At 43.2% G+C, this 24087-nt stretch overlaps 1 protein-coding gene across 4 annotated transcripts in view; it reads right to left on the reverse strand.

Annotated features, from left to right (window-relative positions):
* The window catches only part of PTPRG (protein tyrosine phosphatase receptor type G), a 683491-nt gene that overhangs the window by 27263 nt on the left and 632141 nt on the right, over positions 1–24087 (reverse strand). For all 4 annotated transcript variants that reach the window (XM_054978207.1, XM_054978205.1, XM_054978204.1 and 1 more), the window contains exons 16-24: positions 15983–16079; positions 13227–13309; positions 12865–12999; positions 11838–11972; positions 8046–8209; positions 4987–5122; positions 4526–4672; positions 2923–3016; positions 136–212 (exon numbers count right to left, since the gene is read on the reverse strand). In XM_054978207.1, coding sequence (XP_054834182.1) covers positions 136–212; positions 2923–3016; positions 4526–4672; positions 4987–5122; positions 8046–8209; positions 11838–11972; positions 12865–12999; positions 13227–13309; positions 15983–16079 — 1068 coding nt within the window. The remainder of the gene's footprint in view (positions 1–135; positions 213–2922; positions 3017–4525; positions 4673–4986; positions 5123–8045; positions 8210–11837; positions 11973–12864; positions 13000–13226; positions 13310–15982; positions 16080–24087) is intronic.

Raw genomic sequence — 24087 nt, forward strand, 5'->3', positions numbered from 1 at the left:
CACTGAAAAGATAGTAGAAATAATTACTGTGTTGAAACATAAGACAGTACTTTATGCAATCAACTATAAAACTAAGAGACTTTATATTAAATTTCTCTCACTGATTTACTTACAACAAAATGTTGGTTTTCTTACCATAATGTAAGAGGCATTAATGTAATCCGTTCCCTTCATTCCAGGTAATGGTGCCAGTCCCACCCTTGCTCGTTCAGCTGAAATACCAAACAAGAGACGTATACTAAATGGAACTCACTATCACAGCATGCTTATCGTAGCACAATTGCCATTTTTGAGGGCCATTTTGGCCACAAACACAGGAGAAGAAATGATAAAATGACATGTTCCCAAAGAATGCTATAATTTCAGTAATTGAATTTTACTATAGTAAGTATTTTCACATATGGTCAAAATCACCAAATAATAATTAATTTTTGGCCAAAGCCTTTTATCTCCCTCTGGCTGCACACAATATTTATTTTTGCATCTCCCATCCTCCTCCAGCAGTAGCAACAAGCAGTACCATTGCCCAGATTTGAAGTAAGCAGCTACCTTTGCAGTTAATGCAGTATCAGTGATACTCTCCCATGGAGCATACATTACTGTTACTACTTACATTACTCTTAGTGTAAGTAGGTTTACACTCTTCCAAGTGTATTGACTTGAATGAACTTACAACAGCGTGATTCTGTTTAGGACTGCACTATTTAATCTATGTAGTCTCTTTCGGTGATCATCATCCAAAGGTCTTTTATGGAGAAAGCATATACAACAAAGCAGCTTAGCTTCATAAAACAGCTTGTGGACCACTCTGCTCTCAGGAGTCAATTGAACTGCCTAGATGTGGAAATATATTGGTCATACACCATGCCCCCCATTTACTGACCTGGATTTTTAAAACCATTGTGTTGATTAATAATACTTGGAAAACCAATACTAAAAAAAATGTGCATACTGAATAAAACTTTAAGTTAAAATCTCAGGAGAATATTTTAAATGACACCTCATTCCCAATCTAAAGAAGCACGATCTGTCTATATATCAAAAATATAAAAGAATGCCAAGGTGATTAACAATTCATCAAGTAAGCCATAAAAGGCAAGAAGACTTCCTTAAAATGTTCAAGACTTCCTCGAACAACATGAACAGAAAGGAGCACAGGTTCTGGCAAAACAAATGTAAGTTGATAATACAGTGAGCAAAAAGAGAGCTTGAGGAGCAGAATTCTAAAAACAGTAAGCCAAACAATAAGCATTTCTTCAAATATTCCAGGAGCTGGGTCTGAACTGGTAGAGACAGATATGTGGGTCACTGTGGATAGCTCAATGAAAATACTGACTTGGTGTGTTGCATGAGTGAGAAAGACAAAGTGCATGCCAGGGATTATAAGGAAAGGGGCTGAAGACAAGACAGCCAATATTGTCATTCCTCGTATAAATCTATGGTTCTGCCTACTTTGGAACATGGTGTGTACTGTTTCTGGTCATTCTATTAAAAAAAATATTGCAGACCTAGAAGAAATGCTGAAGAGGATAACTAAGATTAGAAGTTGGAGCATCTTATAAGGAAAGGCTAAAAAGTCTGAGGCTTTTCAGATTAGAAAAAGATGCTTCTTGGGGGCCATGACAGAGATGCAAGATGAGGAGAAGGTGGAGAGAGAACTTTTTCTCTCTTTCACATAATGCTAGAGCATGTTGGCAATTAATGAAACTGATGGGCAACAGAGTCAGGATGGATAAAATGAAGTATTATTTCATTCAACATAAAACTGAATTGTGGACTTCATTGCTAGGGAAAGTAGTGATGGCCGCTAGCACAGATGGCATTAAAGAGGGGTTAGACAGACGCATGGAGGAGAGGTTCATCAGTGGCTACAAGGCATAATGACTAGAGGGAATGGCCACATTCAGCAGCCACTGATCTCTGAACACCAGTGCTAGGAGGCAACATCAAGGGGAGGTCTTGGCTAGTGTGCCTTGTCTGTGGCCTCTTCAGGGTAACTGGATGGCCAATGTGTGAAAGAGGATGCTGGACTAGACTGATTACTGGTCTCAATGAGAAGGACACTTCTTATATTCTGAAGGGACTTCAGTCTTCAGGCAGTTTCCAGAGGGGAAAGCATTGCCACATGGTTCCAGATGGCGGGAAACTGTGTCAGTCCCAGAAGCCAATGCAGTATGTAGCTTTGGCGCAAGGCAGGAGGTAGGAACAGATCCTGCAGCTATACACATATTGCAAGCAACACATACAAGACATTCAACAACATAAACAATATGTTAGTAGTATGTATACACTTTTGCATGACTGCATGACTTTATGCTGATGAAGGCAAGAATTATGTTAATATGCAAAAATGAAACTGAAATCTCAAGGGCAGAAAGTGGCTTGGGGGGATTTAATATGGAAAAGTAATGGACAAGAGAAGGCACATCCCTTTACTACTTATCTTTTTGGAGAAAGGCAGACTATAAATGACATAAATAAAAATTTAAAAATGAATAAATCTACCCCCTGCTGTTGCTACTATGCCTGGAAGAAACTGCTGTTTTTGTTTGTTTTATTATGGACATCAGCATGTAGTGTTTCTGATTTAAGGAAAGGCAACCTCTGAAAAATATGACTTTGGAAGATACAGCTATATTGTTACTTGTTGGAAGTATCTGAAACTTTACTTTAAAATTAGTCCATCAATGCAGAAAACTTTCTTATTCATATTCAGTAATCTGGAAACTTTTGATTTGTTTTTGTGTACCCAAAAGCATCATATTGAGCATCAAGTTGCAGTTTTACATTTCAAGAGAGCTCTGTCCCAATAACACGTAACAATCCAATCTAGGACCTTCATCTCTATACACAAACTCAATTCAGCATTTAGTTAAAAGAATTTATGCAGTGTAGCAATCAAGCTTCAAGATGTAATCTCACATGGCACTACTGATGAATTCCTGTTCTTCTCTTTGTTGCAGTCCTTCTGAGCACTGAAGCACTCCACGTATTTTGCATTGCACTGCATAACCAGCTACAAGATTTAAATAAAGCAGAATAAAGATTAATTCTTTGCAGATCTTATTTTTTAAAAAGAGAAGTCTTTTTTTTCTTATGAAGAATTTGCATCCCTGGAGGACCAAACTGTATTGTTACATTTACTAAAGTATTCAGAATGCCAAGAAGAATTGAACTCCTACATAAAAAATGTATTTATACAAATGCCTGTTGAGCACTCATGTCTGTATAGGTCTCATTTATAGCACACAGAGTAAATGAAATTCCATTCCATTTGACATTCTTGATTTAACTGCTTCTGAAAATATATTCCAAAGTCCTCAAAGCATACGTAGTTCAGGACTAGGGCTTGAATCCACCAGAGCAATTCCACAGTCAGAAGGACTTCTGCCTGCAGAGCACATTTTAAAAAAAACTTCTCTCTTGCTGCACCCAAAATGCCCTCTAAGTCCAGATCTCAGGAAACCTCTTTTATAAGAAGGCATCAAAATAAAATTATATCTAAGCATTTTTCTTATACCTTATGTGAATGGGAATAGTGCTGCTAAGATCAATTATTTCTGAGCTAGCTTGTTTTGTCTGCCAGATTTACTTTGTGGCACTTCTATGGTGTGAGCCTAAAGTAGCTGGAATTTTTTACAGGAGAAGGCAACTGATCCAAAGATTGTGGAACTCTGGCCATCAAGATTTTTTTCATTTATATCCTTGCTTCCTAGTCAAAAAAAGTTGCCTCTTTCAAGCAACTTACACTCACAAAATAGATCTAAAATAATTATAATAAAAAGTTAAAACAATAATTACTGATTTATATATTAACATAGGACTAAGCCTCCAGTACTCATTTAAGCAATAATTTAAACAAAAGATGTAAGTATAAGGAACAGTAACTTTCCTAAAGGTTCTGGCCATCTTTCTTAAAGAGCAACTGTGGTGTACCATTACAATGACAAACTAGGATCTGGGAGACCCAGGTTCGAATCTCCACTCTGCCATGGAAGCTAACTGAGTGACTTTGGGCCAGTCAAGATTTTCAGGGTGTAAGCTTTTGAGAGTCAGTGCTCCCTTCTTCAGAGAGCTCTGACTCTCGAAACCTTACACCCTGATAATCTTGTTGTTGTCTATGGTGCCACTGGACTCAAAACTTGCTATTCCATGGCCTTGTTCAACTTTATCCTCCAGTGAGATCACTTATTCCTGCATTGAACCTGATGTTTGTCCTCAATCAATTCATGGACAAGATATTTGAACAACTGGCCACAAATGATTTGCCACTTACTTATAAAACAGTATTTTTGGTTGCTGTCTTCTCTGCTAGGATAGCCGCTAAACTATGTGCCTTATGTTCTGACCCTCCATATACATAGTTCCACAAGGAGAAGGTGATCCCACACCTGAGCATCTCCTTCCTCCAAAAGAGGATGTCAGGTTTCCACCTTAATCAAGACTTTGTGTTATTCCTTCAGAAGCAAAATGGTCTTTTACTCCATGGATATTATCACAGCTGAAGGCTAGGACAGAAACTTACTTTAAACTGTTTCTCTAGCCGAGTCTTGCCTCCAATTCCAGGTATGAGAATGCTATTAACATAGCTATGTAGCTGGTTGGCAGAAACTTCAGTCTCTTTTCCAAGAATGGCTTCCAACAAGGCATCATGAATGAAAACATACTGCTCCTACAATGGCAGAAGCAACCAAGTCATGAGCAAGAAGAAAATACATCTTTATGAAGGTATGGTACTTTATAAATTAGACAGTACAACTGCCTATTGATTTTTATGTGAAGCATCTTGTTTATTCTAAGCACTATATAAATAATAATAGTCAAATATAAGCATTTGCAAACTGCATGCACAAAAGTTACAAGAAATGTAGTATGCAACTTAATGGAGAGAGTTCAGTGGAAATTACGCATGGTAAATCATTCTGCATCTAGTGAGCTTTAATTGCTGACATTTTCATGAAAGTGAATGCTTTTCGGTATTTTTACCTCTGTCTGGACGAGGTAGTTGCGCTGTGTCCTGATGTGTTTCAGGAAACCTAGGACATTAACTGTGCTTTTGTCTTTTATCTGTTGCAGCATACTGTCTATAACAATGTAGGTACCAGTCCTACCAACACCAGCACTGGCCAAAATAAATACATAAAAGATAGAAAAAAGTTGGTTAAATACTAATGATGACTGCAACTGCTGATCCAACAATATTATTTAAGGTCACAGTCTTGCTCCCCAGGCTTTCCAAAATATATTCTGTCAAATTACAATGTGATCATAACAGAGGAAATTTTTAGGTGCTTAGACTGACTTAATGATTAATTGTCATTTAACTTAGAAAAAAGTTTCTAATTCTCATGGTTGTGGACCAGAGTTTTGAAGACAGATGCAGTGTAGCACAAAAAGTGCAGCACAGGAGACAGCAGTTCTTCTGCACTTAATGCACTGGTAAAAATCCATTTACTTTGACATAACAAACCTAGAATTTCTCATGTTTTGCCCTAGTTTGGGCATGTTCTGCAGTCAAGGGGGGAAAAAACCTGTTTGAACCATCATACAAAGACAAATTATGGACTAGGCTGATTATATACATTGTCAACTACTAATGTTCTTCAGGTTGGGAAGGAGAGAACTAGTAAGAAGTGCTGTAAGAAGTGGCTCAGACAGATCCTTTGAGAAAGGGACAGGGTCTCTAAACTATACTATATGGTACTGTCTGTTGAGGTAGATATGCTCCTACTGGGTAGTTTCTGTGTCATTAAATATGCCATGTTAATTAAGTATACTTTGTTGTGGCTATGTTTCATCTCTGTATTCAGATTTAAGCATGTTTTCAAATTTATGCTCATTTTCAAATTCCTGCAACCCATACCCTATTGTATTGTTCATTGAATATCCTAGCTGTTGAGCATATTGACATGCACTTTCTAATCTGCCGAGTCTCAGTGAGAAAGGTGGACAGTAAGTAAGTAAGTAAGTAAGTAAGTAAGTAAGTAAGTAAGTAAGATCGATCGATCACTTCAGCCTGGTCTCCCGGAAGGATGTGGACAGGATCCTAGGGCTGGTTAGGCCCACTACGTGTTCCCTAGACCCCTGCTCGTCGTGGCTGGTGAAAGCCAGTGCAAATAGGTTGGGGGCCCAATTGGAGGATATTATTAATTCATCGTTAAGCTCTGGGGCTTTTCCCTGGGCGTTGAAGGAAGCCATGGTGAGGCCTCTCTTAAAAAAGCCATCTTTGGACCCCACAGACCCGTCCAGTTACCACCCAGTATTGAACCTCCCGTTCCTGGGAAAGGTGATTGAGCGGGTGGTGGTGGAAGAACTGCAGGCTTTCCTGGAAGAGACTTCTGTCCTGGACCCATACCAGTCTAGTTTCTGTCTGGGCCATGGGACAGAGACAGTGTTGGTTGCCCTCACAGACGATCTCCGCAGACACCTGGATCGAGGCGGGTTGGCGCTGTTGATATTGCTAGATCTCTCAGCGGCGTTCGACACGGTCGACCATGAGTTGTTGGCCCACCATCTCGCCAATGTGGGGATCTGAGGGATGGCCTTGCAGTGGCTTGTCTCTTTTCTCCACAGTCGGGGACAGAGGGTAGAACTGGGGGAGAGGGTGTCCACGCGCCAGTCACTGGTATGTGGCATCCTACAGGGGGCGATACTCTCTCCCCTGTTGTTCAATCTTTATATGCACCCCCTCGCCCAGCTGGTGCAGACTTTCGGACTGGGTTGTCACCAGTATGCAGATGACACCCAGTTGTATCTGTTGATGGGCGGCCGACCTGGCTCTGCCCTGGATGCCGTTCTGAGAGCTTTGGAGGCTGTGTCTGGTTGGGTGAAGCAGAGCAGACTGAAGTTGAACCTCGCAAAGATGGAGGTCCTGTACTTGGGCCTTGGGCTGTTGGATGCGAGGTTCCATCTCCCAGCCTTTGGGAGGGCCCCGTTCGTGCCCATCGGTTAAAAGTCTTGGCGTGATCTTGGATTCCTTCCTGTCTATGGAGACCCAAGTCGCATCTGTTGCCCGGACTGCTTTTTTCCACCTGCGGCAAGCCAGGCAACTTGCCCCCTATCTCTCAGCCCAGGATCTAATGATAGTGATCCATGCAACGGTCACCTCCAGGCTGGACTGCTGCAACTCACTCTATGCAGGGCTTCCCTTGGGTCTGATCTGGAAACTACACCGGGTCCAGAATGCTGCTGCTTATGTCCTGATGGGTGTTCCATACAGGACACATATTATACCAATCCTATGGCAGCTTCACTGGCTCCCCGTGGAATTCTGGAACCATTTCAAGGTGTTGATTTTAACCTTTAAAGCCCTAAACGGATTGGGACCAGCATACCTGGGGGACCGTCTCTCCCCGTATGTGCCCCGGAGAGCGCTTTATTCAGCGGGTAAGAACTTACTGGTGATCCCTAGCCCTAGGGAGGCTCGTTTGGCTTCGACCAGGGCCAGGGCCTTTTCAGTCCTGGCCCCAACCTGGTGGAACTCTCTGTCTGAGGACACTCGGGCCCGCCAGGATCTTGTATCAGTTTGGCGGGCCTGCAAGATGGAGATGTTCCACCAGGCTTACGGTTGAGGCCAGCATCAGGACCATCACTGAGCCTCCCACTGGTCTCTGGTATTTGAGTACAGCTTGTGTGTGTCACCTCCTCTTTGTATGCTGGGGGCAGGAATGTGTAGCCAACTATATCAGGTTTTTGTATATATATAATTTTAATTGCTGAATTTTATTGTAGAATCTGCTATGCAATTGTATTTTATGACTGTTGTACCCCGTCCTGAGCCCACTTGTGGGGAGAGCGGGTTAAACACTGAATAAACTAAAAACTAACTAACTAAGTAAGTAAATGGCAGCTTCTAAGTCATAGTTTTCTTGGTGCAACATGGAAATCAAATGAACTGCCTTATATCCTCCCAACTGACAGGATGAAGGAGAACTGTAAAGCACTTAATACAATATATGGTAAGTAACTACACTATAAAAATTTACTACAAGTGCATATGAATTTACAACATGTTGCCCATAAAAGGAAGCTATTTCCAGACATACCTGCAATGCACGACCACTGGGCCCATCTCAGGGGTTCTTGCTGCAGAGGATCTTCTCACAAATGTTAGCACTGGCAGGGCATATTCAGGCACTCCCATGTCAGGCCACTGTGTGTAATGGTATTGAATAACCATTCTCTCATTTTGGCGCCCTTTAGGGTTCCCCTTTTGATTCCAAATGCATGAAACATATAAAGAAGAAAATACATTAGTTGCTGACTGAACCCTTGGCTTGATTCCACTGCTGTGAATTGGATTGCTCCATGTTGGGTGTGTGATCAGTCTTATCTATTACTCATTCCCCTTTTGACTTGCTATCTATATCTACCCCCTTGAAACTTTTCTGCAACAACCCAGTTATGGGGAAATGTTGGTCTTTCTTGGTAGTCGTGTCTGTTTACATGACATAGCTGCCATCCAATAGTGCATCACAGCATTGGTTCATGGCTCTTCTGAAGGATAAAACATATTGCTGCAACCAGCTATCAGGAAGCTGATATATTCTACTGCTTCCTTCCTCAAAGTAGTGGTATGCATTCATTTATTAACTGATGACAAAATGAAATGCATTTTCTTTCTTCTGTGACAAAAGGAAAAATTACATAACCAAAAGAACTACCTAGCAATGGCCCTTTTGGAGAAACACAATGGATTCTTATACATGTGTCTCTGAACATGCATGTAGGTCCTTGAGTACACCCTTCGTGCTGCATTTATTTTTAACACTGCTGAGGAATAAAGCTCTGGTAATTGTACATTACTATGGCCATCTTAAGTACAGTTATACTCCTAGGTCTTCAGTGGACTTTAATAACTCTGCTTAGGATAGCACTGTAAATAGCTGGATAACAAGAAGATATTTGGTTAACATAGCCTCTTGCACTGCTGGAGACTGTGACAAGAAACTACCAACTTGTTAACTATTAATGGCACAAGAGGGCTCCCACTGAGAAGTTCACTGTCCAGCACACCAATGTTTCCCTGTATTTCCTCAGTTTATGACACTTCCATATACATATAAAATAGGAGTCTAGCGGCATCTTAAAGACTAACACAATTGTGTTCCAGCATATCACGTCATCAGATGCATCAGGAGTAATGCCAGTAAGAAAAAAAATTAAGAGTGACAACCCACAGACAGCATCTGCGTTGAACGTGCAGATGATGATGATGATGATGATGATGATGATAATCTTACTATATAATTGAGTGTGTTTCAGATTGCCACTTTATACCCTGGTGCACCACCAGAGGGCGCTGCCACAGAGGAAAGCCCAGGTAACTCACCACATCACTCCAGAAAACATGCTGTGGTGGGAAGCCCAGGCCGGGAACAGGAGCGGAGCAGGTGGCAATGCCCTCCCCGCGTCTTAACCTGGCACATATTAGGTGTGGAGAAGGTGGCAATGCCCACCCCCCCACCTTAACCCAGCTGATATTAGGAGCAGAGAGGTGGCAATGCCTGCCTCCCTTCAGCCAGCTGGTATTAGGAACGGAACAGGTAGCAATGCCCACCACCACCTTAACCCAGCTGGTATTAGTAGTGGAGAAGGTGGCAATGCCTCCCCCTTCAGCCAGCTGGTATTAGGAGGGGAGCAGATGGCAATGCCTGCTCCCTGCCTTAGCCCAGTTGGAATTAGGAGTGGAGCGGGTGGCAATGCCTGCCCCCCCCACCTTAAATCAGTGGGCATTAGGAGCAGAGCAGGTGGCAATGCCTGCCCCCCACATTAACCCAGCTGATATTACGAGCGCAGCAGGTGGCAATACCCACCCCCCTTCAGCCAGCTGGGATCAGGAGCAGAGCAGGTGGTAATGCCCGCCTCTGCCTTAACCCAGCTGGTATTGGGCATGGAGCAGATGGCAATGCCCACCCACCACCTTAACCCATCTGGTATTAGGAGCGAAGCAGGTGGCAATGCCCACTCCCCGCCTTATCACAACTGGCATTAGGAGCGGAGCAGGTGGCAATGCCCACTCCCCACTTTAAGCCAGCTGGGATCAGGAGCGGAACAGGTGCCAATCCCCGACCCCATTCACCCAGCAGGGATCAGAAGCAGAGCAGGTGGCTATGCCTACACTCCACCTTAACCCAGCTAGTATTAGTAGCGGAGCAGGTGGCAATGCCCGCCCCCTTTCAGCCAGCTGGTATTAGGAGGGGAGCAGATGGCAATGCCTGCCCCCTGCCTTAGCCCAGTTGGAATTAGGAGCAGAGCGGGTGGCAATGCCTGCCCCCCACATTAACCCAGCTGATATTACGAGCGCAGCAGGTGGCAATACCCACTCCCCTTCAGCCAGCTGGGATCAGGAGTGGAGCAGGTGGTAATGCCCACTCTCTGTCTTAACCCAGCTGTTATTAGGAGCAGAGCAGGTGGCAATGCTGACCCCCTGCATTAACCCAGCTGATATTAGGAGTGGAAAAGGTGGCAATGCCCGCCCCCCTTCACCCAGCTGGGATCAGGAGCAGAGCAGGTGGCTATGTCCACTCTCCACCTTAACACGGCCAGTAATAGGAGCAGAGAAGGTGGCAATGCCCACCCTCACCTTAACCCAGCTGGTATTAGGAGCAGAGCAAGGGGCAATGCCCACCCCCCTTCGCCCAGGTGGGATCAGGAGCAGTGCAGATGACAATGCCCACCCCCCTTCAGCTAGCTGGAATCAGGAGTGGAGCAGGTGCCATTGCCCACCCGGCGCCTTCACCTGCGTGAGATCAGGCACAGAGCAGGAGGCAATTCCTTTGTTCTCTTCACCCAGCCAGGATAAGAAGTGGAGCAGGTGGCAATGCCTGCTCCCTTCAGCCTACTGGAATAAGGCACTGAGCAGGCAGCAATGCCCACCGCATTTTCACCCTGTTGGAATCAGGTGCCAAGTAGGCAGCAATCCCCCCCTTTCAACCTGCCAGAATCAGGCACAGAGAAAGTGGCAATGCCCACCCCCCTTCACCCTGTTGGGATCAGGAGCGGAGCACATAGCAAAGCCCACTGCCTGCCTTCACCTGTCGGGATCAGGCAAGGAGCAGGAAGTAATGCCCGCTCCTCCCTTCGCCCAGCAGGGAACAGGTGGCAATGCCCACCCACCCCTTCACCCAGCTGGAATTAGGCTTGGAGCAGGCAGGAATGCCTGCTCCCCTTTACCCAGCTGTAATCAGGCACAGAGCAGAAGGCAATGCCCATTTTTCCTTCACCCGGCTAGGATCAGGAGTGGAACATGTGGCAATGTCTGCCCCCCTTTACCCAGCCTGTAGCAGGCGTGCAGCAGGTAGCAAAGCCCACTACCCCTTCACATTGCTGAGATCAGGTGTGGAGCAGGTGGCAATGCCCACCCCCTTCCTTCACCGGTCGGGATCAGTGACGGAGGAGGAGGGAATGCCTGCCTGCCCGCTCTCCCCTCTAGAGCCTGTTGTATTTTTTCCCACAACAGGCTTTGTTTCTAGCAATAATAATAATAAGCTAATCAATGCAACCAGCACTGTTATTTAAAAAACAAAGAACCCAAATAAGATAATACAGAAGATGTTGAAGAACTGATCCATTATTTCTTCTCTCCCAGCTACAAGCACACTATGTTTAAAGACACATAGGGATGGTCTAGCTATTGAACTACTTAGTTTCTATACAATTCCCCAGCCGTAGAAATATACACATCATCCTTGAAACACCTAAGAAACTTTTGCAGTGTCAAACAACAGCAACCAGATATTTCACTAGAGAGTTATTTAATAGCTATGGATATCAAATACCAGAATATCCCAACAGTAGATTCTTTTTCCAAACCATGTCACAATGACTTTCTTTACCTTTTTCATTTTTGCATTCCTGACTGTGAAGCGGCGGACTGTGTAGCAAGCATGTACTTTTGTGCTCTTCAGTGTGACTATAATATGACCGTATTCTTCACTATTTTCTGTTGGCCAGTACTGGTCGCATTTTCTCTGAAGAAAGAAAAGGTTAGATACACTGAAAAGACTTCATGGAGCATGTTAGAGAGCCTAAATGAATATTAACTATGGATATTAAGCAAAACTCAGATGAGTTATTTCACATCAAAATGTGAAACTCAGCATCTTCCTAGTGCCCCCTAGGCCATCTGCACTTCTCCCCTCAGTTCATTCTCTTCCCCAATTTTCCTTCACCCTTCAGACAGCTCTTCCTCTCATGTTATTCTGGAACACTTTCTCTTTTTTCCTAGGCTCTCTCACTTGCCTTGGATACCACTTTCTCAGCCCCCTTCTTCAGCTCCTCTCTCTAGGATCAAAGTAGCTCAGACCTTTCTGCTTCTCTAGCCCTCTGTAACATTAGGAAACTAAGCCACAACAAAACCCTGGGGAAGTATTTTGAAAGAGGCCTGAATCACAGAAAGCAGTCCCTAAACAGTTCAGAAGCTGCTATTTTTGGAACAAATTCTACTAGCATATGAATACGGAAGGTAAACGATACATAACAGAACTCTCCACGATTGGGAACCTTGCTTTTCCAGGGTTATTCATCACATAAGATCTATAAATACAATCCAATGATTGCATGCAGGTAAGGGCTAGAGCTTACTGTCAATTTCATGCATTCACTGTCTGCACTTATAATATGTAAAAAAGGTTTGTGTCTGCTACTGATCATGGGGGCTGGGAATGATCTTCCCTGTAAGAAATATGCAATCTCATACTATGTATCAATTTACATTATGGTTCCTATTACAGCTAATGGAAGAAATTCTATCCTTTTATGAATCTGAAAAACAATATATATATTGTATATTATAACAATATTATATATATTTCACTGTGAGAGAAAAGAAAATTGAGTATACAAAAACTGCATTGCCCTTACTCTTCCCTTTTCCACAAGGTTTGTAATCATGATGATAATTCCAGTGTTTTGCTCCCAAATCATTCTCCAGAAATCCTCGAATGTTGACTTTAAAGGTCCCTGGGTGGCAATGTAGGCTTTTGCTTTGTTGTAACCCTTCAAAGAAAACCACAATGCAAAGCAAGATGAAAGTGTTTGGGTGGCAGACATATTATTAATAATGTATATATTGCACAGATAGATGTCTTTCCCACTCTGAATGTTTGAGAAGTTTGGAGTTGAAGTTAGTAAACAAAAAGCCTCTATACAAGCACTAATGGCTTCTATTCTTTCTGTAGGATAGTATTTCTCAAAAGAGACAAGAAAGAAAAAAATCAGCTTACATCAACATAATTAGCATTAATGTAGTCACTGTGCTTGGAGTCTTTTCCCGGTAAAGGTCTTAACTTCACTCTACTGTGATCATCTGCAAGAAGCACAAAAATGTTAGGAATTAATAAAATCTGACACATCCTAGTTTTGTTCAGATCTGACTGAATGAGGAAATCTATGCTAATCAACACCTCTCAAGCATTTGTAATTCTGACAGAGGGTATATAGCTTATGCCCCACATTTCCATTCATTTTTGAAGGCAAAACTGGACATTAAATGAACTGTGCAGCTGCTGCTGAAAACTAAACACCTAGCCCCTCACTCCACAATTCCTTCCATAATTTGCTGTAGAACTTATTCATGTCCTGAGTTCATGTTCTTCTGTGTTTCCCTGCCTCTGCTTCACATCACTGGCTGCCACTAGAGAGTGCAGAAACATAGTATATCATAATAAGATGGATCCAGATAGCTTTTTCACTCCATCTCACTTAAATCCCTTCTTTACTACAGCCCCTGTCCTACATTACTTTTTTCCATGCAGATTCCAACTTTTTGGGTGGTCAAAGGGACCCTCTTCTCCCTTTTTATCCAATGGAAAAAACTGGTTGGATTCAACCCATTATCAGGACATAGGTAAGTTCTTCTAGACACTATGGACTTAACATTGCGGCTACCATTTTTAGTAGCAGATACCCAGTGGCTTAGATCCTGTGAAACACTAGAAGGAAGCACAGATGTTCAGGATCTTCTCTGTTATCCCCTTCCCCAGGAGCCATTTCCGATCATGGAAAAGTTTCCTGGGGTCGAAAGACCTGTGTGTACTAACAGACACACCAGTCAGGTGGCTGTGGTGGGTGGGGAGGGGTTAGATTTCCTTTTTTTGTCTCTAGTGTGAGTGGAGCTCCACTCATGTAAGAGAAAGGAATAATTTCGTCCCCTTCCCTCCCTATTGTGACAGCTCAACCAGTACACTTATTAGTGCACACAAGTTCTTCAATCCCAAAAATAAACTTCGCAGGGATTGGAAATGGCTTGAAAGGGGGCAGGGAAGTTCCTGTGACCCTTGTGCCCATGGATTGCATTATCCAACCTACAGAACTAGTTTGGCACACAAAGTGATATGAACAAGGGACACTCTGCAAATCCTATGAAAGAAAGGTAGAGCAACTTTTAAAACACAGTTGTCCTATCACAGTGAAAGTATTAATAGCTTGGCTCAGAAATTAGGTTAAAAAGGTAAAGATAGTCTCCTGTTCAAGCACCGAGTCATTACTGACCCATGGGGGGGACGTCACATCATGACGTTTTCTTGGCAGACTTTTTACGGGGTGGTTTGCCATTGCCTTCCCCAGTCATCTACACTTTACCCCCAGGAAACTGGGTACTCATTTTACTGACCTCGGAAGGATGGAAGGCTGAGTCAACCTTGAGCCGGCTATCTGAACCTGGCCCGCACCAGGATCGAACTCAGGTCATGAGCAGAGCTTAGGCTGCAGTACTGCAGCTTACCACTCTGTGCCACGGGGCTCTCAGAAATTACCTGCTCTGAAATCAAATGGGTTCTATTAAATGTCTTGAATAAACAATGATCCTAGGGAAATGCCTATTTCTATTTTCCTATGCCCTTATCATTAATAAAAGAGAAAAAGCCTCCCCTCCACTGCAGAGTAACTCTGAAGTTAAAATATATTTCAATGGCACAGTATCTTATGCTAATCACTTGACAGTGTATCATTTGTTCATTGTTCTGACTGAGCTGCAGAGGCACAAGTAGATATTTTTTCAGTTGCAGATAAATTTAATCAAATTCTAAAAAGTCCATTAATTCTTACTGCTCCAAAATGCTCTGACATTTGCCTTTGTTTTATCTTGATGGTTGTAATAGGCCAAAAAGAAGGTGGGTGGGAAGTCTCGCTGGAGAGACTCCTTGAGCCTATTACACTACATCCCTTGCTGCAACTCTACAGGAGCTAGGGTGAAGTTCTCGTTCCACCTCAAGCCACAAAACTACTGGTTTGTTTTGGCACTAGGGCACAAACCTCAGGTTTCTATAAACTCCAGAAATGGAGCACCTATGTACAGAAATCAAGATATAAAACCTTCTGCCTATGTAACCATCCCTTGTATCACACAAAATAATTTCCCCATTATAATAAGAAACCCTATACACTGTGATAATGGGATCACAGATGTTCCCTGAGAGGTTTGAAAATGACCATTCTATATTCAATTCAAAATATTTCCTTGGCTTACTCTTCTTTCAGCTTCATCTCAGAAAACCTTACTCCAACAACTGACATAATTTGCCTGCCAGAAAACAGATTCAGGCTGCAGAGATTTTGAGCAAGCTCTCAAGGGGTATTTTTTTTTCTTGGAGTACTCATGATAAACACACCAACCTAGTAATATCCTAACTAATGAAATAAATACATAAGCCTGAGCATATTTGGAAGGAGCAATGGAACAAACACTTTGATTTGTAACAACACTCCCTTAAATAACTTTTCACAGATAAGCATACTAAGGCCAGGCAGTAATTTAGTGCTAAATATTTAACTGCACACTCCTTAGACAGAATCACTGTTTTAAATCCGAAATACTGCAAGTCCAGCTATTGACATTATCCCTTTCAGAAAGCATTCCTGAAATGGGTATTTTGTCCAACTGATGAAAATAAAATTTGTTGCTCTGTGCTAATCACAGTGGTATTCTTCTATCACTACATGGTGTACTTTTTATATCTTCTCTAAAGTCCTTATTACTCACATGCTAAAATGTTGATGTATCTGTTTTTGTGCTTGTTGTCAGGGTGATTGGAATGTTCAGCAGTGATATTCATGTCAGCCGTACAACGCTGCACTTCCTGTTAAGAAAACAATTAAATTGAAAAAGGCAGATGAATTTAAAACATTTTGTTTGTTTCGTTTCACTCAAGGCTCAGTTAGAACACACTGAAAATGCCAGCATTGTAATTGATTTTTTCCCTCCCCTGAGTATTCTTTCAGCATAAACAAATTCCATCTCTCCCAAGGATATCGCCTGGTTCTCAGTATTAGGTAAAGTCCATGGTGACTACAACTCACTCTAGTGTAAGTCTATTACATTCTTCAAAGCTCTTTGCAGAAAAAGTCTGGGGAGCTGCATCAAGGCAGCAGACTCATATGCACATTCAGTTCAATCTTCTTTGACTTCACTGCTTTTTGCAGGGTTCTTACGCATGCATATGTACCTGTGTGCTTATATTTTGTGCATGCAGTCCACTTATTGTGCACAACCTGCGGCCTGCTGTTATGATCCCTTCTCCCAGCATATTAAATGCACGCACAATGAATATCTACAAAAGGTTTATATCTCCCTTAATAGCAGTCAGAAATGGATATAATGTGTTCAACGGCATTTCGTTAGCCATTTTCATAGCACTTCATTGCAATTAGTGCACTTTTACAGGGCAGAAGAAGAACCTAATATTTCTGTTCCTCTGTTAAATACCTCTGAGCTAGTTTTGGGCCATGAAATATACAATGGCTTCACAAAGACCCTGGGGAAACGTTGCATAACTGCTAAGAGCACACAAAATAGTTTCGAAATGGGAGCAAGTACTTCCAGCTTAGGTATTTTTGCTCTCTCCCCCAGTGTAAACAAGTGACACAAAGGAGCAAAATTAGAGGCAGGTATAAAAAGTGTGTCATTTACCCAACATGCCCCAAATTGAAAACAGTGAGTAAAAAGATTTATGAGTCACAAAAATTGGATCGTTCCATTCTTATTTACAGCAGATGTTTTTTATTTGTAATATATACAACTGTATTTTGCATTCTAATATAAATCAATACAATGTTATGATACCCAGACTTAATTCAGACATAACACAAAACCACAGTTTATTTTAGCTATAATTAGTTAATGAAACCAACGCCTGGGCTCAGAGATGATCAAAGCAAATCCTGGATTCAGCATTGTTGGTGTTTCCTCCACCTCCCTGGCAGAGATCTGGCTGCTTATCCCAGTCTGAATCGTGGTGCCCAAGTGATGGCAATGCCTCACTGCATCACCAACGCACTTATAATAGACCACTAGCACTGCAAAGTTGGGGAAGCTTATATTGGATATATTTTTTTGCAAATAGAAGGGTGGTAGTGGTTTCCACTGATTTCTTGCCCAATGCAGACAACCATCTCCCCGTATCCAGGAACAGCAGTTCAGGTGACATTTTGGGCTATAGAGAGAGGATGGAGGTGAAGGTCTGCTTCTTTCACTGGAACTATTTTATGAGATCCAGCTAGAGATCTCATTCCCCCAGTGGGGGTGGGGATCCCCCACTCCCACCTTTCACCCCCCAGCCACCGTTTACCTGGCTGGCAGTGGGAAAGGCAGGGAACAAGCCTCGTTGGGCCACCCCAAGAATACTCCCACGTTTTGCAGTGGACTGATTTGGGCCCCAAATGAGCCAAATCGGGCCAGTTTGGAGCCCAGATTGGCCCGCTGTGACACGTGCTCCCCAGCCTTGCGTGATGACATCATTTCCTGGAAGTGCCATTATCACGCCGCTGCAGGGCCACATGCACACTTCTTGCACGTGCATGCAAGGATCCTCCCAGGACCTACAGTAATGTAAGCATTGGGTTCCCCAGGGGACCTGGCTCCCTAGATCCAGCCACTACCTGTGAACTGCATACCAAAAGCGTTTACACACAGAATTCCAAAACCCCACCAAATCCCTTGAGAAGAATTTCCTTCCTTCACAGCAGCTTCTGTGCATACAATAAACATACAGACAAATTGTGTTAAATGCACTATACTGAACAGAGAAAGCATGCACCTGGCTGTAACAGTTATGAATGCTACTTTAGGTTGGATACAAGGGCGGGGGGCTCTGGTGCAGGAAACACTGGGTTAAAGAGTTTGCTTTCCCTCAATCCAGCCCTCCTCACCAAGCAAAAGTCCAGAGTTACTGTGGAAGAAGTGTAAATAGAGTGCTTGTTCAAAGCATTTCATTGCTGGAGCACAGACTGTTAAGATACGCAGGGCTCCTTAGGCACTGCTTCTTCCCCTTAGGGATGTATGCAAGAAGCTTGCCATTTTGCTGTTTTGGGAGAGCAGAAATGGGGGTTATTATTATTATTTAAAACACTAGAAACAAAGCCCATTGTGGGAAAAAATACAACGGGCTCTAGAAAGGGGAGAGCAGTCAGGCAGGCAATCCCTCCTCCTCCGTCACGAATCCCGGCCAGATGAAGGTGGTGGTGGGGGCAGGCATGACCACCTCCTCCGCACCTGATCTCAGCAACATGAAGGAGTAGTGGGCCAACAGGGTGAAGATGTGGTGGGCATTGCTGCCTGCTCAGTGCCTTATTCCAGTAGGCTGAAGGTGGTGGGCATTGCCACCTGCTCCACTTCTTATTACGGCTGGGTGAAGGGAAGAAGGGAATTGCCTCCTGCTCTGTGCCTGATCCCACCCAGGTGAAAGCACCGGGTGGGCAATGGCACCTGCTCCACTCCTGATTCCTGCTAGGTGAAGGGGGTGGGCACTGTCATCTGCTCTGCTCCTGATCCCACCTGGGTGAAGGGGGGTGGGCATTGCCCCCTGCTCCGCTCCTAATACCAGCTAGGTTAAGGCGGACAGTAGGCATAGCCACCAGGTCTGCTCCTGATCCCACCTGGGTGAAGGGGGGTGGGTATTGCCCTCTGTTCTGCTCCTAATACCAGCTGAGTTAAGGTGGGGGAGGGTGGGCATTGCCACCTGCTCCGCTCCTAATTCCAGCTGGGTTAAGGCAGGATCATGCATTGCCACCAGCTGGCTTAACGCAGGGGGTGGGCATTGCCAACTGCTCTGCTCCTAATTCCAGGCATTGCCATCTTCTCCCCTCCTAATATTAGCTGGGTTAAGGTGGGGGGTGGGCATTGCCACCTGCTCCGCACCTAATACCAGCCAGGTTAAGGTGCGGGGGGGGGCATTGCCACCTGCTCCGCTCCTGATCCCGGCCTGGGCTTCCCACCACGGCATGTTTTCTGGAGCGATATGGTGAGTTACCTGGGCTTTCCTCTGTGGCAGCGCCCTCTGGTGATGAACCAGTGTATAAAGTGAGTCGTCTGAAACATGCTTACTCAGTTATATAGTAAGATTTCTATTATACTTTTCTATCCAAATAGGGCCCCCAAGGTGGAGAGAGGAGTCCCTTGCAAGACAGTCTTGAAGCTAAGGGTGAGGAGATACTTGGTGCTAGTGAGACCTGACTGAACGCGAGCGCAGTTTTGTTTTTGTGCTGCTCTTGCCAGGTGGGCGCAGAGCATCAGACAGAAAACAAACCAGTATTAATCCAGGATACCATAACATGAAACCATGTCTGAATTTGTTTTTGGAAATATTAAATAAATTCATAAAGTTATAAACTGCATAATGCAGGAACTATGTCTTCTGGGATTTTAGTCCACGGGCAGCTTAGAGAAGAAGGGAGCACTGACTCTTGAAAGCTTACATTCTGTAAATCTTGTTGGTCTTTCAATATGTTACTAGACTCAAATCCCGCTGTTCTACTGTTGACCAACATGGCTATCCATCTAACTATGTCTTCCTTTTAATAACAATAGCTGAACTCTGGCATTCATTGCAAGCGTCCTAATATCTTTATTAAGATAATTTTGCAATAGTATAAACCTAATTGCTGCCTCTTTTTTGAGCACTTGTCCCAGCATATTTGAATTTTATCTAAAAGTTACTTCTGCAGGGTGCCACGAATCCCATCTGATATCCCTTAACCCTTCCTAAGGTTAAGAAGATATCAAACTGTTTGGTACTCAAAGCTTCACATATTAATACAGAAACTTCCTAATAAGGGAAGTCATTAGTACGGCACAGCTGCTGCAAAGAAGGATGAGGAGCTAAGTGACAGGAAATTATCAAGGGAAATGTCAGTAAAATAGCAGATGTAATAAGAGTTTGGGATTATACAGATATTTCACAAAGGAGCTGCATACCTGGTCATAGCTGTTTTTGCTACTTTGCCCTCCAAATGTATGTTTTTTGGAAAATGCAAAGCATCTAAATCCATGTATAAGCAGGTATTTGTAAAGTTACTGATAATCTTATTTTTCCATCAGTTTTCCAGAGGAAAAGGAAAGATGATGAAGTATCATGTAAAATCTTTAAATGGCACAATATTACATCAAGTATAACTAGTTTTCATATCAATAGCCTGATCTAAGTGCTAGTAAAATTCAAGGTCCAGAACATGCACTGCACATGTAGATAATTGAAAACAACCTCTCTCTAGGCCAAAGGCTCCATACCTCAGTATATCTGGCATATCGCAATTGGATAGTCCTCATACTGCTAGGAATTTTCTACCAGGGCACTGAGACTCTACGGGAGCAATCTTAAGGATGCCTTCTCAGAAGCAAGTCCAGGGGTCATAAATCTTTTTCAGTTTGTGGGCACCTTTGGAATTCTGACAAAGGAGGGCAGATGCAACCACAAAGCAGCTGCTGTGGGGAGCAGGGCTGGATCAAGGGGGGGGGCAGGAGGGTAGCCTGCCCCTGTCACTGCCAAAAAGAGGGCGCTGGGCGCAGCTGCCAACCTCCAGGAGCGAGCTGTGGCTTGCCGCGCAGGAGGCTGAGCGCAGGGTTGGGACACCCTCAACTGCCCCGTCGATGGGGCGGCTGGCTTGCTGCGCACGCAGGACCAACCAGCCCTGTGCTCAGACAGCCGCCCATGCCACCACTAGCTCCACGGCACACCGTGCACTGGGGCGGCCGACTTGCTGTGTGGGCGGCACAGGGCCACGGGGCAGGCAAACGACGTGGAGGGCCTCCTAGCCCTGCACTCAGCCAGCTGTGTGGCAAGCCGGCTGCCCCAGTGCACGCCTGCACCACCGCCATCAGCTCCGTCAGGCTAGCCTGGACCATCTAGGTCAGGGATAGAAATATACTTTTACTAAACTTTTGAAGATGTTTCCACTGAACTGTAACATTTTGAAGATGTTACTAATTTTAGTTTTAAGAGCTATTTAACTGAATGCTACTAAACACTCCCATTTATTGACGTCATATACATGAGAGAAGATGCTGCACTAAAAGCATTTTATTTGAATGCTATTTAAAATTTCTTCCTATTGACTTTTTGAAGGGGTTTCCATTGAGCTGCTATGTCTTACAGAGGTTGTTAGCAGTAAGCACTAAGAGCACTTTATTAGAATGCTGTGAAAAACTACTTTTCATTGACTTTATGAAGGCACTTGTATTGAACTGTTGCTGCATCTTACAAAAGTTACTGCCAGCACTAAGAACGCTCTACTTCAATACTGTTAAAGAAGTTCCATATACTGACCTAGGGCTGCCAGGTCACCTTACCCTCCTGGCAGGAGGGGAGGCACCCAGCACTTACCTTTTTTTTTTCTTTGCGCAATGACATCATTTCCCAGGAGTGACATTGTCATGCAGGCCCGGGAGCATGCATGCAGTTTGCACTTGGTACAAATTAGCTCACTGTGAATTGCGGAAGTTCTCCCGGAGTGATGCAATGATCTCAGTCCCGGAAAATGATGTCATTGCGCAGGTCCCGGGAGTGCAGGAGGCCTGGTTGGGGTTGGGGGAAGGGGAAAATGGATGAGAGCCACCTCTTCCAATTCAGTGGTGATGTATAAAATCAAATAAACTGAGTGCTCAGTCTTGAAAAAGCAAGTAGATATCAATGAGTAAACCAATGAGAAAATAGGATTTGGACAATAATTAATAACGTGAAAGGACCATATGCAGGGTGCTTTCTTCCCATACTATACAGTAACCATACACATCTATTTGGTAGGGTATAATTTCTAGGTTGGAGGCTAGAATTTAGGAATTTCACCTTTTATAACAAAAACTCTGATTAATTGCTGTCTTTCCTATCAATCCCCAGCTTCCCCAATACAGTTTTGAATCCTACTGTACCGTCTTAGCCCTACAACATCTCTTGAGAGAAGAATGTAGTTTTATGAACAACTGGTAGATCAACAAAAGATTCATAGTATGTTCATAAGCAAATCGCTTTTCCTTGAAGATATATGGTTTCTGCTAAGATTTCTAAGATTTGCCCGCTTGTGGCAACTACTGCGCATATAAACTGGAAACGAGAGGAAGTAATTGGAATTAAAATCACACCTAGATTTTACATTCAGCACATAGTTAATTTACTTATGATTTTTATTTTTTACTCTGGTACACAGCCTAAATCTTCAAAGCCACTTGGTTGTGACTTCACATGAATATCATGTGGTACATACAAGAGCCAGCATGGTATTGTTAGACTGAGATCTGGGGGAGACCCAGGTTTGAAGCCATGATCTACCATGGAAGGTTTTTAGGTGACTTTGGACAAGTCACTCTCAGCCTAACCTACCTAAGAACACCTTCTGAATCAGACCAATGGCCCATCTAGTTCAGCAACCTGTTTCATACAGTGGCCAACCACTTACCATGGAGGGCCAACGAACAGGGCACAGCGGCCAAGGACTTCCTAATAATGTTGCTTCCTGACCACAGGTATTCAAAGGTTTGCTGCCTCTGGATATGGTGGCTCCTGATAATCCCCATGGCTAGTGTCATTGATGGGTCTATCTTCCATGAATCTCTTTTAAAGCCATCAACCATCACTACGCCCCCTGGCAGGGAAATTTAATTATTCCTTTAACTTATCCTTTTTTAGCTATGGAGACCTGAACAGCACAAAGTACTCCAAATCAGGCCTCAGCACTGAAGGAGAGTTCTATAGATACCATGGACAGCCCAAAAGACAAATAAGTGGCTTCTGGATCAAATCAAGCCTGTATTCTCCGTAGAAACTAAAATGACTAAATTGAGGCTTATCATACTTTGGTCACATGATGATAAGAAACGGCGTCAATCCCAACGTGATGCAGAAGTGTTCTGGAGCATTTGCTGCATGCATGTGACAGGTGAGTACTCCTGTCATGACCCCTCCATGACCTCCCCCATTCCCCGCTTTGAGGCCCAGGGCAACCTGGCTACCCTACAATCAGTTTGTTGTTAAATTTTGTTAATGTTATATCTACTGATATTTATTGTGGATTTGAATGAAATGTTGTTTAAAGCGTTTTAAAGGGTTTTTTTTCCTGGTGTGTGTTTTGTATGCATTTATATTTCAATTTAATTTAATTTAAATACTGAAAATGAAGTTGCATGATACAATTTCAGCAGATTCACAGCTTAGTTTAAAGTCAGTCTTTGAATTCTGTTACTAGTTCCCTCCCCTTTTTTCTAGTTTCTTATTTCCTAGATCTTGATGTCTTCTTTTCTTTGAAAATAAATCAGTCCCCAGATTTTTTAAAAATGGTCTCACTGCAGGATGACTTAATTAATGGAGCATGACTCAAAAGATTTGATCTTGTTGTTTCTGGTGTCCATTTTTAAGATACTGAAGGAAAATGTTATGGTAAGATCATTTCCCCCGGTTTAGTTTTTTGTCACATTGGCTCTGCTTGGCTACCACAGTGACGTTCTTGATGTTTAACTTCCTATAATGTTAATTTTGTTTAAAGATGAGTGGCTGAATTCTTATTATTTTGTCCACTGGAATGTATTCGCGACAGCTCTGGAATGTAATGCACTTGGTTTTAATCAACCTTTAGTCACAGTTAAAACTATGCTGCGCCATTATGGATAATTTAACTTTTAATTATATTGTCTATGTTAACACTGATTGGGATTTAATACACCCATGTTTAATGACTCATTCAGTCTCAATGCTTCCCCTGAAACAAGTTGCTGATTAGTTTTATAAACTTCAGATATTCTTTTGCTAAATTTATTTGTTAAATCCAATTGCTACATGTCTGATAATGCAACATAATGAGCTAGAAATTTCACCAGAATGGCTG

The sequence above is a fragment of the Eublepharis macularius genome, chromosome 4, assembly GCF_028583425.1.
Source record: "Eublepharis macularius isolate TG4126 chromosome 4, MPM_Emac_v1.0, whole genome shotgun sequence".
In the NCBI taxonomy this organism is placed as follows: Eukaryota; Metazoa; Chordata; class Lepidosauria; order Squamata; family Eublepharidae; genus Eublepharis; species Eublepharis macularius.